This window comes from Pseudovirgaria hyperparasitica, assembly GCF_010093815.1.
Source record: "Pseudovirgaria hyperparasitica strain CBS 121739 unplaced genomic scaffold EJ05scaffold_13, whole genome shotgun sequence".
Classification (NCBI taxonomy): Eukaryota; Fungi; Ascomycota; class Dothideomycetes; order Acrospermales; family Acrospermaceae; genus Pseudovirgaria; species Pseudovirgaria hyperparasitica.
Genome location: NW_022985561.1, coordinates 1,066,085 through 1,080,570, shown reverse-complemented (window position 1 = coordinate 1,080,570; position 14,486 = coordinate 1,066,085). Strand labels below are relative to the sequence as shown.

Sequence of the window (14,486 nt, the reverse complement as noted above, 5' to 3'; positions counted from 1 at the left end):
CGAACAGTTAGGTATCCAACTTAGAAAGGTACAATGCTTTATCAAGTAGTGCTATCTAGCAATTAAGCTGCGCTATAAAGCTGACATGTCAACATAAAAGTGAACATTCTGACACTGAGGACTATTCATCAGCTCACAGTGATTGATCTGCTAGTCCATGAATCACAAGGATCTACAGCAGGAGTTAGGTCACAACGTTTCAGTCTCAGACGATATGTACGCAGTCCTAGCCTCCTGATACGCCGACCGGTCGAGTGCATATGTTGGGATAGGACCCCGGCAGGTCAGGGCTAGCGATCGAACAAAGTAGACGACTAATATATCCTATGATTGGTTAACAAATGGATTCTCTCTAACAGACTGATGACCCATAAGTCTTATGAAGCTGTGACTCATGGACTGGCTATGACGAATTTGACAACTAATTTCAACACCACTTAGTCTAGTACTTCGCATACCCACCACTCGCACTGATAACCTGGCCCGTCACCCACCGACTTCTTTCCTCCGCCAACCAACTAACAACACCAGCAATATCCCTATCCTCTCCAAACCGCTGCTCCACGGGCGTCTCTTTCCGTTGCAACTCCTTGATCTCCGCAGGCACCAGGTCTAGCATATCAGACTGCACAGGCCCTGGACACACTGCATTCACCGTCGTCCCATCGTGACCCAGCTCTGAGGCCCATACGCGCGTCAGTCCATTCAGCGCCGCTTTACTCGCGGTGTAAAGCGACATACCCACATTCGCCATACGTGCGCCAACGGACGAGATGTTAATAATGCGTGCCGCGGGACGGAGATGTGGTCTGATAGCCTGTGTGAGAAAGAGTGTACCTGCGACATTGACATTGAATACGGCATCATAGTCATCGCGGGTAATTTCACCAAGTGCACCATTGTTGAGGAATGCGGCGTTGTTGACGAGGATGTCGATAGACTTTTCCCCAAAGAAATTTGTAGCTGCTTCAACGACCTTTTCGGGGCCTTTGTGGTCGGAGAGATTGGCTTGGACAGAGTCAATCTGAGGTCCGATTTCCGTGGCAAATCGCTCGACTTTCGAGGCGCTGCTTTCGGAGTTGTATGTTACGAGGACCTGTGCCAAGTATCAAGGATCGTTCAGACGATGGTGGAGGGACTTTTGCAGTGGTTGTTCACCTTGGCGCCCCTTGATGCGAGATCGTATGCGATGCCCTTGCCAATGCCACGCGAGGCACCGGTGACGATGGCATTTTTGCCTTCTAAGGATTGAAAAGTTTTGTTTCTCAGTCTTTGGAAGTCTTCCGCCATTCTTCCTTACTGGTTGTTTAGTCTATTGTGCTACTGTGCAGTCTACTTTGCAGTCTACGATTCAGTTGGATTTGTTTGCGTATATAGTCAATTAATCGAAAGAAACGGCTATAATAATTAAGATCGGGGAGGCTTCTGGGTTAAGCTTTGTAGAGCAGAGAGTGCTTAAGGGCACCACAAAGGTTGATACCTTGGAGAATAAGATGAGAATATAAGCAATGTACCAAGGTCTGATGACGTCATTGTGCTGTTCAGGCAGAGCACGCATCAGCCAGGTATGGTGCTATACGCAGGATGAGACATATACAGTCAGCTTATATCTATGGTCATCATGATATCGCCTCATTGGTGTCTTTGTCCACCCAGAAAATCCTTCTATGAGCAAGAAAACGACATGGCAGTGGAGTTCGTATGTCCGTATAATCGCGCGATAGATAAGAAAGGTCTCATATAGACTTTAGAGTACATCGATGTCCCCGTATTCTAGACGGTACATGCTCTATCCTCCGACAATTGTCATGCAATTACACCTACCACTGTACCATTAAGTCTTTGTTCTTGACGCTGGACACCAGATAATTCTCCGGCTTTTTCACGTAGGTCTTCTTCCACTCAAGTTTTGGTTATCTCGTTTTGTAAAATCCCAAAAACGATCCGATGAATATACGACTGATATGACAAATTCGAGCAGCTCAAGCTGCGGCATTGCTCCCGCTGGAGTATAGCTCGCAACCCATCTGGTATATCCAAATATCAACATTGAAATTCTGCAGGCGTGCTGGCTAACGTTTTGTATGCCAAGCCAACAGGGACGACAAAGACGTGACCAAAGGAGCGATGATCCTAATGTCTCTAACTTGGCCATCGAGTCCAAGCGTGCTCTCCACAGGATCTTCTGAAATATCACCAGGCCAAGGCGAAAATTTCCCGTACCGGATTATAGCATAGCCATCCTGGAAACATGACTGACAATCCATCATGTCACTCAGTCGTGTAGTGCTAATGCGGCAATGCCTCGTATACAACGACTAAGTGTATAGCGTCGCGTGAAGTATTGAAGACGACGGTATAATAGTGGAGGATCGAATATGGCGAACTTGGTATCATCGTCGTCGACGGAACGATGTAGAATTTGGCTTCGACTATTGTCTAGTGTCCCACAGCACCGGTATATGCTTTGTTGAGCGATGTGTCGCGACATGGATAACCTGTCTAGATGTGTAACATATGTGGGGTGGTGGGGCCCTTAGGCCCGGAAAGCCGCCCCGATCCTGGGAACCTATCCGAAGTTCTCATCCCGATCTTGGAATTTGATATTTCATCCTTTAGCCTCTACGTCACGCTCAACATCTTTGCTTATGGAATTAGTCGTCTCATGTGTGCGCGCGATAGTGATGCTCGCTTCTTCATCCAAGCGTGTGGCAGGGTCGTCATTTAGAGTCGAGAAGCCTTTTTGCTGGTGATCTGCGCGTTGGCCTGCGCAAGGAATGAAATCGTCGGAGGGATTGGACTCGGATAGTTGGCCGAGGACGCGCATGTATAAAGGTCTGAGGACGGGAATCGTGCAGCAGACAACGGAGAAGGTGATCTCTGTAGCCGACCAGAGGTCGAGTTGGAGCATGTCGTCTAGATTTTGTCAGAAGAGACTCAATGACGACGAAGAGCCTACTTACAAGTCTTATCTGGCGAGTCGGACAGATCGTCTATGTGAACAGCCCGGAAGATATTGCAGATGCCACCCCTATATGCGTCTTAGTCTAGAAGCTCAAGAGTAGAGGTAAGTACTCACAATCCGCCTAAAGAGAGGCCTATAGCAACAAGCAGTCGTTCTTTACGGCGCATTTGCATATTCCAAAGCACAAGCCACGGAAAGATCGCCAGAACGAAGTCCTCGATCGTCGTCCATGCACCTGCCAATTTGACAAAATGTCTAATATCGAACCGACACGGGTGTCTTTGTAATGGATCCCATGCCAGTTCAATCGGAGTACATCTGAGTAGAGCAGCTAGGACTGACATAGTGCTCACGATCGCCATAGTCGCGATACACGTCCATAAAAAGATCCTCTCCCATGTCGCAACAGTCGAAGGAACAAGTCGAAGGAGGAAAGCCGCAACGGCAGCTTTAGTAGCGATTGCAGTAATCGCAATTATGTCCAGGGCAAAGAAATGATATTTAGCGAATGGCAGGTAATTTTCAGGCGGCACATGAAGAAGGTGCTGACCCATGCCATGTTGGCAACATAGAGTGATCAGGGTCGCGTAGATAGTAAAGAGAAGCTACGCCTTGTCAGTGGCTTCGAGCACTTGGACGGACGGAACAACATACACACGATACAATAACAAGCCAGTCGTCAACACCCGCCTTCCGCACAATTCTTGCTCGAGTGTAATACCTCAACGCTGCAAAGACATAGCAGATGGCGACTTCAACCCAGAAGATGGCGACCATCATAACACCGCGATTCTTGATGCCTATCATGCTGGGCAACGGCCAGATTGTTTACAAGATGATAATCGGTGGCAGGGACTTCGAACTTCGTACAAGCCTTGTATATATTTCAATGAAACTCTGCTCCCCCACTTAGTATCCTTCAGGGGCCTTGCTTCCAGACGATTCACATCATCGCACACAAAGCTACGAGTTTGCAAACGGCTGGAGTCTTCGGAGTGCCCATGCCGGCGCGACGTGGTTGGCTACCCACGTTGTGCTCTGCAGGATTTAGTATAACGTCCCTGTTGCAGATCATACTAGAGAGTGGAATAGTGGGGATATGGGACTGGGATTTGGGATCGACCGTTCTTAGAATGATGTGGTGTGGATGGACTTGCCGCTATTGGACGAGATTGGCCAATCAGAATATTTGAGGGCACTCGAGAAGAAACGATGTGCCTAGTCTATACGGGCTGCAATTGTCGGCAGTTGTTAAGGTTTGTGTACACGTGGTATATCCATTTGCTTGCAAGGGTATGGTGATGCTTATGCGCATAGTGTGAATTACCATCATATGCGACCCACTAGTCTCTAGATATATTCATTTGCGTTGCGCAAAAAAGTCGAATGCCTGCCAACACAATATGAACCTGGTGTCCGATCTGTTGAATATCTAAGTAGTGCTGTTGGGGAGATCATCTATGACATAAGGACTCGTTGGTCCGCATTTCCGGGCGGTAGATAAAGCGCGGATGCGTTCCACAATTTTTGGTGCACTGCACGATTCTGTTCCGGTACGATGGCATGAGCCCGCCAGATGCCATTGATTCCATTTAATACACGAGCAGAGTCCTTAATACTGTGATGAACACGCAGGATTCAATGCGAAAATGAAATGGTTGGGAAGCGTGGCACAGTGACTAAGCCACAAGTTTTTCACTGGCAGTCGCGCGCCGCGCCCCATTATTGTCTCCGGGCATGTCCCTGCGCTACCAGGTCACAAATCACGACCAAATCACGGCCCGGTTATGAGCAGATCGACGCAGCCCTGGTAGCAAGGCTGATGATCTCTAAATTTAGCCCAATGCAGTGCCCATACGCTCAGTGATATTGGAATAGTGGAAGTGTTCAGATAGCAAACTGAGGAATAACAGCGACCTTCGCAAGTGATGTGGGCTAGACGCTGTCTGTCCAAATTCATGACGGAGACGATTTTGGCACGGTACAACTGAATTGTTGTTGAGACATGGACTTCGGGTCTGTTCCCGAAAGTTTCCTGGATACTTTGTCGTTCGGGTTCGGTACTCTACCCCGCGTGAATTCATTTCCTGGCTATGGGTCGACAGCGCAAGACCCACTAGACTGAGTAAAATCGTGTCCGTATTCGTGCCTGGTCCTTGTCGTGCTTCAGGACGGAGAAACGAGCGGCATGGTGATCAAGAACTTCATGCTTTCAGAATACTACAAACTGTACTCACACACAGGTCATTCTGCCTCGTGCGAATCCGCAGGTGACCTACAACATGTGTGCTAATTTTCCTGTACAGCCACAGAGATTCGGTACTTTGCAGCGGGATGCGTGGAGAGTGATCTAGACGCTCGTAACTAATATTGTCTGACTCAGGGACACACGAGAGCTCTGAGTCGATGCATGAATTTGCGAAGCCCCATCTCCGTACCCCAAGCATAAGCACATTCTGTCCGATAAAAGAAGCACGGCTACTCTGTGACTTTTGGGGATGGACTTGCCCCGTGGTCAAACATGCCACAACTCGTCGTAGGGACGCCATCTCTGTTTTTGAGTGATAGCGCATGATAATTAATTACCTTGTGCGTTTTGTGCTGACAGGTCCGTGAGCTCCCTTTTGAGTTTTTGAGTTTATTCGGAGCAGCAAATTCATCCATAGATTCGGAGCCTTCTTAAATGTGGACCCGACGTAATGATCGTCTCCTATCTAATTACCCGTCTCACGCACTTCGCCCATCGAGATTCCATAAGCACTTGTCAGTCGCCCTACTTTTGATGTCAGTGTTGGTTTGCAGGATATCAAGCACTATTATTAGACCATCTTGGATGTTACTAAAGACACTACAGGAGTCTGACGTCTAATGCTTTCGAGCAGGAACGGATTCTATAAGCTTTGTAAGACCAGCGAGTCTTGTGGGATAGCACAGAGGCAATGGGAGCTGTCACTATCATCATGCTTCCGAGATATTGAACGTGGAGATCAGTGTGTGATCTCGTTGCACGCCATCTAAGCCTTGATTGAATTGACAGGACCAAGAATCGTTAGGTATTCGTAAGTTCCTTGCCATGGCTCGGGGCGTCACCAAAATACACCTGCAGAGCCCTTAGATCTTCGTGGGTTGCCTAAAGCCTCCGCTGCTTAAGTCTTTCAGTCAGCATACAACACACGGCCTCGCACAGACCCTGTTCGAATTGTTGGTATGTTGCATAAGCTTGCGAGGTGCACACGGTATATAACCCTGCTACTTCCCACCATTATTACGTTCTTCCAATTCTATCTACGCTGTCAATACGTAAGACCTTATCGTCAAGAATGTCTGCGTCAGAGTCCGACGTCCAACATCATATGGTCGAGCTTTCAAGACAGCTTACTGACCAAAGCACTGCATCACCCGGCTCCGACGCTCCTCTAAGATGGAGCACATACAAGCAACCGAGAGCGAAGATTGTTGTAAATGCTGGCTGTGAAGAGGATGTAGAGACGACAGTGCGCACTCCACATTCAACGCCCTAGGCATACGGTTGACACTGCGTAGGTACGGTTCTGTAATTCCAAAGCCATTCCTTTTCTCGCGCAGAATGGTGCAAACGGCTGGAGCTCTTCTTTTGGTCTTGATGATGAGGGAGTCATCATAAATCTCGCTGGATTGGATCATTTCACTGTGAATGAAGACAAAACATTGGCTACTATCGGTGGCGGCTCAACTGTCAAGAATACCATCGAAGCTGCGTATGCCAACGGTGTCCAAGTCGTAACCGGCAATTGTAATTGTGTTGGTACAATAGGGGCCTACCTCGGAGGCGGGTATGGATACCTCATGGGTCATCACAGTTTTGGCATGGACAACGTTGTCTCGCTGCGTGTGGTTACTGCCGAAAGTATACTCAAAACTGTTTCCATGACAAGTGAGCCGGATCTTTTCTGGGCAATGCGTGGTGCAGGCCCGAACTTCGGTATCGTCACTTCGGCTACTGTCAAAGCGTTTGCAGTCACACCCAAGGAAAACAAAGCGTGGTCTGCCCTGGTCGGGTTCCACCCAGACAAACTTGAGCAAGTGGTAGAAGCCATCGATAAGCTCCAACTCACACCTGATACCAATGTGTTTATGTACCTGGCCTCTTCGCAGGACGAACAGCACACCCCAATCGTCCTTATCGTGCCCTTCTATCTTCATGGCAACGAAGAACAGGGCCATGATTTCTTCAAGGCACTGTACGACATAGGACCGTTGTTCGATCAGCACTCTGTGAAAGAGTACAATGAGTGGAACGCTGGAGGAGACCCATTTTGTGCTCGCGGGCCTCGAAAGCCTGTCTACAGTGCTGGCCACCATAGAATGATCCCAAGTACGTGGCGTGCTATCTGGAATGAGTTTGTCAAATTCCAACAGCTTCCTGGAGCGAGTCTATCAGCAGTCCTCCTGGAGCGTTACCATTTAAGCAAAGCACAAAGTTTCCCAGTCGATAGTACGGCATATGCGCATCGCGATATGGAGTTTAGTACTATAGTTATGGGTACGTATGAAGATGAGGCACTGGATGCGCAGGCCGAAGCTTTTGGCAAGAGGGTTCGACAGATTCTCAGAGAGAACGACGGCTATGAGATGCCAAAGGTGTAAGTTCTTCCTTGCTGTGGTCAGATGGAATACGCCTAATCAATTTATAGGTATTCAAACTTCGCGCATGGCGATGAATCGAATGAGATTGTGTATAGTACAAATTTGCCTCGTCTTAGAGAGCTCAAGAAGCAGTTTGATCCGCAGAACCGGTTTGGACACTGGTTCCCAATCCAGTGAACAAGTCCGGATCTCAGAGCAGAATAATGTTGACTGGATGATCTGTAATCCGTCTAGCCTTTTTCCAATGTTCACCCATGTGAATATTGCTGCTCATATGTCGACAAAAGCTCCTACTCGAGAAAAGTAATCCAAACGGCCCTAATTCTGTTCGTCTTTGTCTCGGCGACGACATCGCTAGTATAGGTTAGAGGCTGTCCAATTCCAAGATGACTGATATCCGCCAGTTCACGAGTGCTTAAGACCTACTCGAAAGTCTTACATAGATACGGAGAAGACTGGTGTCAATTAGAATCCCTACAAGGACTTCGAAGCTACTTCGATTACAGCTCACAATAGTCTAAACATACGATTTCCAGGTTGCGTAGTATGTTTTGGTTCCTCACTCGAACCGCTTGCTTACCGTCGCTGAGCAACCACTATCGCTTAGATCTGCCAGTCCAGGGTGGGCATAAGCGTTTAGGCTGCAGACTCGCTATAGCAATCCTGGTATGCTGTGCAACTGTAGTGGGTTAGATCTAGCCAGTAGTAATACTGACAGAAGTTGCAACGAGACCCTTCCGCAGATTAGTCTCCAATTAACAGTAGTACTAAATTGTAGAAAAAGATGCAATCGATAATGGCGCATTATTGGTATACTTTGATGCCGCTAAGACTAGAAGACCATAGTGTGAATCGTCGCCTCTATGCTTGTAGAGCCGTGGCGCGCCCGGCGGAGATCATAATGGCTGAAACGAGGGGAGGTGCGTTATTGTATATAGGCGCGTGGTTGGAATTCTGTCGACTATGGACAGATGTGATATATGATGACTCCTATAGTGGAGATTTTATCTCTCTTTGTGATCCATCTCTTATGCATTCCACGTACGAGACCATGTCCCGTGGCATCCGATTGATTAGGTTCACATAATTATCTCGAACCATCGTTAACGATTGTGTATTTACAAAGTGATGTGTAAGGTCCAGGTTCTACGTACTGTACTACTACAAAATGAGGGTCGAATCATGTAGCTAACACTGCGAAGGCGGAGCACATTACTTATATACGCGACTTAAGCTACACGTGACCACGTGACGCGCACTTGTCTCAGACGAAAATGTGACATCAATAGTATCTATGTTACGGCCTTCTCTAACGTCATCGCCTCTAATGCTATCACTACGCTCTCTTTCTCCCCTGGCCATTCGCTCTTGCAGAAGTTGGATATATTCTAACCTCGCCACACTACGACTCATTAACCGCACGCTCGCTTTACCAAGAACCCCAGCCATTGTCTGGCCGATTCATCGCAATACAAGGTCAACATCATCTGCCCAGGTAGACTCTCAGGTGTATATTGGCCAGTCGGGTTGTCATTACAGCATCGAACGGGTGCTTCAGGAAGAAACATTTCCATTACGCCGGGTTTATCTCGCTACGCAAGTGAACCTAATCACGCCTCGCTTTGGTTTACCAGCTTACTGTTTCCTCAGTGCCAGCAACCAAAATTTCATACTGAAGTATGTTCACGAGGTCAATTTTGATGACCTTCAAGACATAAACAATAAGCTACGGGGTAGCACTAATTATGTCCGCCTTGTCAAGGACACTATCCCCGAGAAGTCCATGTTCATTTTCCAGTACTTCGCCGATCATCTTCTCCGCCTCGTTCAAAAGGACTTGCCCCTTACAGTGACAAAACGGATCCTAAAAGATGCACTTCGTGGACTCGCCGAACTGCACGACCATGATATTATCCATACGGGTAGCTTCTATTCTTCTGTGGTGAACAGTGACTTATTTTAGACAGATATTAAGCCGGACAATATTCTTATCGATTGGAAAGAGCATCAGGGCGGAATAGTTATCGAGCAAGTCCAGCTTGGGGATCTTGAGGATGCCGCACAAATCCCCCCCGGTACACATATGGTAGGAAAACAGGCAGGTAACTGGATGTGGAGGAGTCCCGAAGCACACGCCCGAGGACCGGTGGATAAGCCGTCTGACATTTTCTCTTTCGCCCTTGTTGTAAGTTTCTGCATTACAGGATCTTGGATCTTGAGATTGCTGCTCACTTCTTCTATTATGTAGTGCATTTACGCGGTGCATAAACGCGTTATCTTTGCCGTTGGGGAAGAGGAGCTGGACGAGGGTGTGGAGCGTTTGGCCGTGGTAATCGAACGCCAAATTTCGTACTTTGCAGATGCGGACGGACTGAGTGGGTTCCTAAAGCATCTTGGCGACAATCCTTGGGTTCCCGTTTTTGAAGTAACTCGGGATGGTTTCAACAAAGACAACCCGCGCAGACCATTCTCCCTCTGGGGAGACGTCGATGAAGAACTCAAGGATCTTATTTGTGCTATGACGAACTTTGATCCGGAGAAGAGAATCACGGCACGCGAAGCATTGGCACATAAATGGTTTGAGGGTGCGTAAGATGGCCAGAGAAGAAAAGTAGTCTTGAAATGAAGACCCAAGAACAGCCCACAGAAGGCGAGTGAAGCAGAGTTACGTGGCTAGGTTTAGCATATGCGTCGTTTTTCATAGAGCCTGACGAGCTACGCACTCGTTACACGTGTCCCCCTCTTCCTATCTTAAGCTTATTCTACTTTTACGCTTATGTCTAAATATATAAGAGTATTAAAAGTAGATGTGATAGATAACTAGATATATTATTATCCCTTTATGGATTTATTTTATCACGATAAAGCCTCTTTAGAGAGATGGAGAAGAATCTTTAATAATTCCCTAGAAGTTCTTGGAGAGGGCCTATACGAGAACCGCGTTAGGTTATAGGAAAACTATCTCCTTTCTCTTCTTTAAGAAAAGAAGTCCTCTCATTATAGACTAGGTTAGAGAGTTTAGAGCTTAAAAATAATATACACGTTAAATGAAAAATGCTAAGCTCGGTAGGTTCTAGAAAAACGACGAATTCGATATAGCGCCTTCGACGGCTGCATTGGACGGTAATAACGTAGTTGATTTTCAGAAAAACTCACTTCTTCTTCGTTCTTAAGGACCGACTGAGCTCGAGAGTTTAGAGCTTAAGAAGTATACAGAATTGACTACCTTATCATACTCTGTAAGTCTACATAGGTATGCTAAAATATCAACACGTATAGAGGTAGAGAGGTTGAAATCAAAACTCTAGAACGGGTTAGTCCCGAACTCGAAAAACGCCAAGAGTGGAGTCAGGTTCTAATCACCCAGAGTCGGGGAAACCACTGCCTCCTCTTTTCAACCAACGCCGTTCACTAGACTCAATAGTACAAGACCGTTGGAGAAATATCGGCGCATAGCCGAATATGTGATCGAGTAAGATCTCACCATACCGAACACGTGCGCACGCTTAGCTGTCATACTCACAAGCCGAAGCCCCACAGTCTACCGGCCGCAGTCAGCCTTGTGAGTTGCGAGAGCCAAACAGCCTCGCCAGGCAGACTTGCTCAACCTCCAGCATTGAGTGTCATATGTGCTTGGACCTAGCGCTACGTAAGAGTTAATCTTTGCGTGGGCACAGGTCATGGTAGGTCCGGTGTCTAGGAGGTCGTTGATATTCTCACTATTGTCAGGGTACTATCGTGCAGTCTTACACAACGTGACACTAGCATGTTTGTTTCGAGAGTTCTCGTATCTTAGAATCAATAACGCAGTTCTTTGACGCGTTTATGATGCATGAACTCACAAGTTAAAGATCGTGTGGTTGTTTCATCTTCCTACCCAAATTCAAGCCTTGCGTATCGAGGTTTTCTTCTACAAGGAAGCACGAAATGTTAGAACAATAGTGTTCTGTTCGCAGCCTGTCCCAGCACTGCCACGACCCAGGGTTCGCACAGCCATATCCAAGTTGATGTGTTACTCTGTATCTGACTGCCCGGTTATAACACATCTTTGCATAGCTGTTTCTCGACCATTCCTGGCATCTTCATTCTACAGGAGTGTCAGCATCAGTATCGGAGCAACCGGGAAAAAAATCAAGAACGAGCACGACTATCTAAAAAATGGAAGTCACGTCCTTCGTGGAGCATTTTGATACTCGGACAGATATTCACAAAGCTATGAAGAATGTTGAACGTGAGCAAACAAAGTCGAGGACAGCTGTTATCAAAAAGATATTTGGCCGCAAGTTCGTCGACAAAGCGTCAAATGCGAATGGAACCACCCTCGATGTGTCAACTCAGTCGGCACTCATGGGGATGCAGAAGGTCCTAGTGTTCCCTTTAGACACTTGTTCGGTACAACATTCGGCTCAGATGCATCTCCCTGGGAACGAGAATATATCAAGCCGGCCTAAGACACCACATCGGAATACATCAGGACCAGGACATGAACAACCATTTTGGCGTTCACAACGTACGAGAGCGTCTTCCACCCCCTTATCGACTCTAGCAACACGTCCATATCCTTCTACCATGGTGCATAGACCACTCTCCAGCCAAATGCCACAAAGTGTAGCAGTCGAAGACGTCAGGAAACAAAATCTGACAACGAAGCAAGATCTGACCGGCTCCAGTATAAACCACAATGATATGACCATTGGGGACTTGAAAGAACGTATCGCTATGAGGCTCAGCATGCCTTGTTCGAAATCTCTCAAGCTTGTCATCAACGGTCGCATTCTCAATAATAATGATCGGAGCGCAGGAGCAATCAAACGCCAATGGGGCAATCGACCTTTCACCTGCTTCATACCATCGCAGTTCCTCCTACGTCTTGACGATAAACTATTACAATCATATGGTATTGAGAGAGTGGAGCTTCGAATCACGTCCCTGCCGCTCGCAGTGCACCTGAACGACGATGGCTCTATCGTCCTTGCAAAGAAAAGAAACAACCTTGAAAACCAAAGGCTATCAAGAAGAAACTCTAATCCATCACTTCGTAGATCGTTGATCGCGCCACGCGTACCACCAAGTCACACTTCCTTAATGCTAACCAATGCTACTCCTTCCCAGGTAACGGCTGTTGTTCCTGATATTTTGCATCGGCTTGGCGATGCAGGCAGTTCGCGACACAGAACCAACGTAATAACGACCTTCCGGATAGAGAGTGGAGATCAAGCTGGACAGGTCTGGCAATCAGAATGTGAAAGAGAACTGTGGGTATCTGGACAAATCCGTCTTGAACATCTAAAGCACCACGTTCTGCGACAACTCGCCGATGTCAAATCTTTAGAGTGCATCGAACTAAAGTTCATTGATGGGCCACTCATAGACCTCAAGCCGATGCAATCATGGTATTCTTCGGATGACCCGGACTCGGATCGGAGACGATGGCCAACTATCAAGGTCCACCTTCGTGATTCAATCGCCTTGCACTTACCAGCACGTAACTGGACCGAGCACATTTACTTCGACGAGGGCATTATCAGCAAAGGAACTCTTACTATAAGAGACGTCAGAGAAGAAGCGAGGCGAGTTTTCAACGTTTCAATTACTCAAAACATACGACTGTTCCACGGCACGCAAGTTTTGGAATTAGATACTGCAAAGGTTCATTTCCCCTCGTCCACTGGCCAACGTAGAATCATTGTGCATCTCAGCGATGCGCCGTCTCAATTACTTTCGGTGCCCACTCCTCCCTTTCTTGACCTGCACGATGGCAATGATCTCGTCGGTCTCGATAAGGCGCCTTCAGATATCGATACACTCACTCCAATCAGAGCAGGTCTCCAAGGTCGTGATTGCATAATTTGTGGCGACACATGTGCACCGTACGACTATCCTGGTCAGATCTCCACAAAATGTGCACACGAACCATCATGTTGTACAGATTGCATACAAGCATGGATCGCAAGCGAACTCGAGTCAAAAGGATGGGACAAGATCCGCTGTCCTGAATGTCTCATTCTTCTCGAACATGCAGAGATACGTTCCCTCGCGACCAACGCGACGTTTGAGCGGTCTGTCATTTCTTTCGTGCCCTTTCACATAGCAAACTCTGACATCAAACACAGATTCGATGCCCTCGCAACCCGCTCATTCTTGTCTTCCGACCCTGATTTCCATTTTTGCCTCTCTCCCACCTGCACATCCGGCCAGATCCACCCTTCCCCATCCTCAAACCCCATCATGACATGCGTATCCTGCACCGTCTCATGGTGTCTAACTCATAAAATGTCATGGCACGTAGGCGAAACATGCGCTGCCTATGACAAGCGCCTCTCTTCCGAAGCGAAGGCGAAGCAGCGTGCGAAAGAAGATGCAGAGAGTGAGAGTACGATCAAAGAGACTGCGAAGCAGTGTCCAGGAAAGGGATGTGGGTATTGGATCGAGAAGAATCACGGGTGTGATCATATGACATGTCGTAAGTGTCGGTGGGAATTTTGTTGGCTGTGCTTGTGTGATTATAATGCGGTAAGGAGGGATGGCAACCATAGGCATAGCAGGGAGTGTAGATGGTGGGCACCGGAGGGGAATAAGAGTGTGAGGCTTATAGAGGCTGCTCGATAGTGTTAATGAGATTGTCTGAGAGGGTAGAGCACAGAAGCTGTCTGTATGTATCTGCTTTCCTATTGGCCTACTGTCGGTCACTTCCACTGTCAATGGTACCTATCATGATGTCTTTGTGTCCCTCATTCTCAGGTGTTTAGTAATTGTAATGGCAGACTTATAAAATAAGGCTGGGTGTGAAGGATATTCGAAGTCAATAGAAGACGTATGGAAGAGCTTACGCCTAAGCTCTGAAGTTCTTACGATTCAGAATATGCATGAGCCGAAAATCGCCTTGGCTTTCCGG

The 14,486-nt window shown here is 47.4% G+C and overlaps 5 protein-coding genes across 5 annotated transcripts; 3 read left to right on the top strand and 2 right to left on the bottom strand.

Annotated features, from left to right (window-relative positions):
• Window positions 1-442: 442 nt before the first annotated feature.
• EJ05DRAFT_513159 (NAD(P)-binding protein) lies at window positions 443-1,460 on the bottom strand (the record flags this gene model as incomplete). Its single annotated transcript, XM_033748407.1, has 2 exons — window positions 1,159-1,460; window positions 443-1,096 (listed from the first exon to the last, which is right to left on the bottom strand). Exons 1-2 carry the CDS (start codon window positions 1,288-1,290, stop codon window positions 443-445), a joined length of 786 nt encoding a protein of 261 aa, XP_033598130.1. The 5' UTR covers window positions 1,291-1,460.
• Window positions 1,461-2,608: 1,148 nt separating this feature from the next.
• On the bottom strand, window positions 2,609-3,772 carry EJ05DRAFT_488405 (uncharacterized protein; the record flags this gene model as incomplete). The annotated part of the gene is made up of 4 exons (XM_033745707.1): window positions 2,609-2,916; window positions 2,964-3,031; window positions 3,080-3,570; window positions 3,620-3,772. The coding sequence occupies 4 exons, from the start codon at window positions 3,770-3,772 to the stop codon at window positions 2,609-2,611; spliced, it is 1,020 nt and encodes a 339-aa protein (XP_033598129.1).
• Window positions 3,773-5,957: 2,185 nt separating this feature from the next.
• On the top strand, window positions 5,958-7,775 carry EJ05DRAFT_111784 (FAD binding domain-containing protein). Its single transcript, XM_033738999.1, has 3 exons — window positions 5,958-6,459; window positions 6,509-7,587; window positions 7,639-7,775. Exons 1-3 carry the CDS (start codon window positions 6,286-6,288, stop codon window positions 7,766-7,768), a joined length of 1,383 nt encoding a protein of 460 aa, XP_033598128.1. The 5' UTR covers window positions 5,958-6,285; the 3' UTR covers window positions 7,769-7,775.
• A 1,096-nt stretch (window positions 7,776-8,871) lies between these two features.
• Window positions 8,872-10,444, top strand: EJ05DRAFT_540350 (kinase-like protein). The gene is made up of 4 exons (XM_033749598.1): window positions 8,872-9,187; window positions 9,242-9,513; window positions 9,559-9,776; window positions 9,840-10,444. Exons 1-4 carry the CDS (start codon window positions 8,886-8,888, stop codon window positions 10,182-10,184), a joined length of 1,137 nt encoding a protein of 378 aa, XP_033598127.1. The 5' UTR covers window positions 8,872-8,885; the 3' UTR covers window positions 10,185-10,444.
• Window positions 10,445-11,749: 1,305 nt separating this feature from the next.
• Window positions 11,750-14,200, top strand: EJ05DRAFT_540349 (uncharacterized protein; the record flags this gene model as incomplete). The annotated part of the gene is made up of 1 exon (XM_033749597.1): window positions 11,750-14,200. One exon carries the CDS (start codon window positions 11,750-11,752, stop codon window positions 14,198-14,200), a length of 2,451 nt encoding a protein of 816 aa, XP_033598126.1.
• Between the last annotated feature and the right edge of the window lie 286 nt (window positions 14,201-14,486).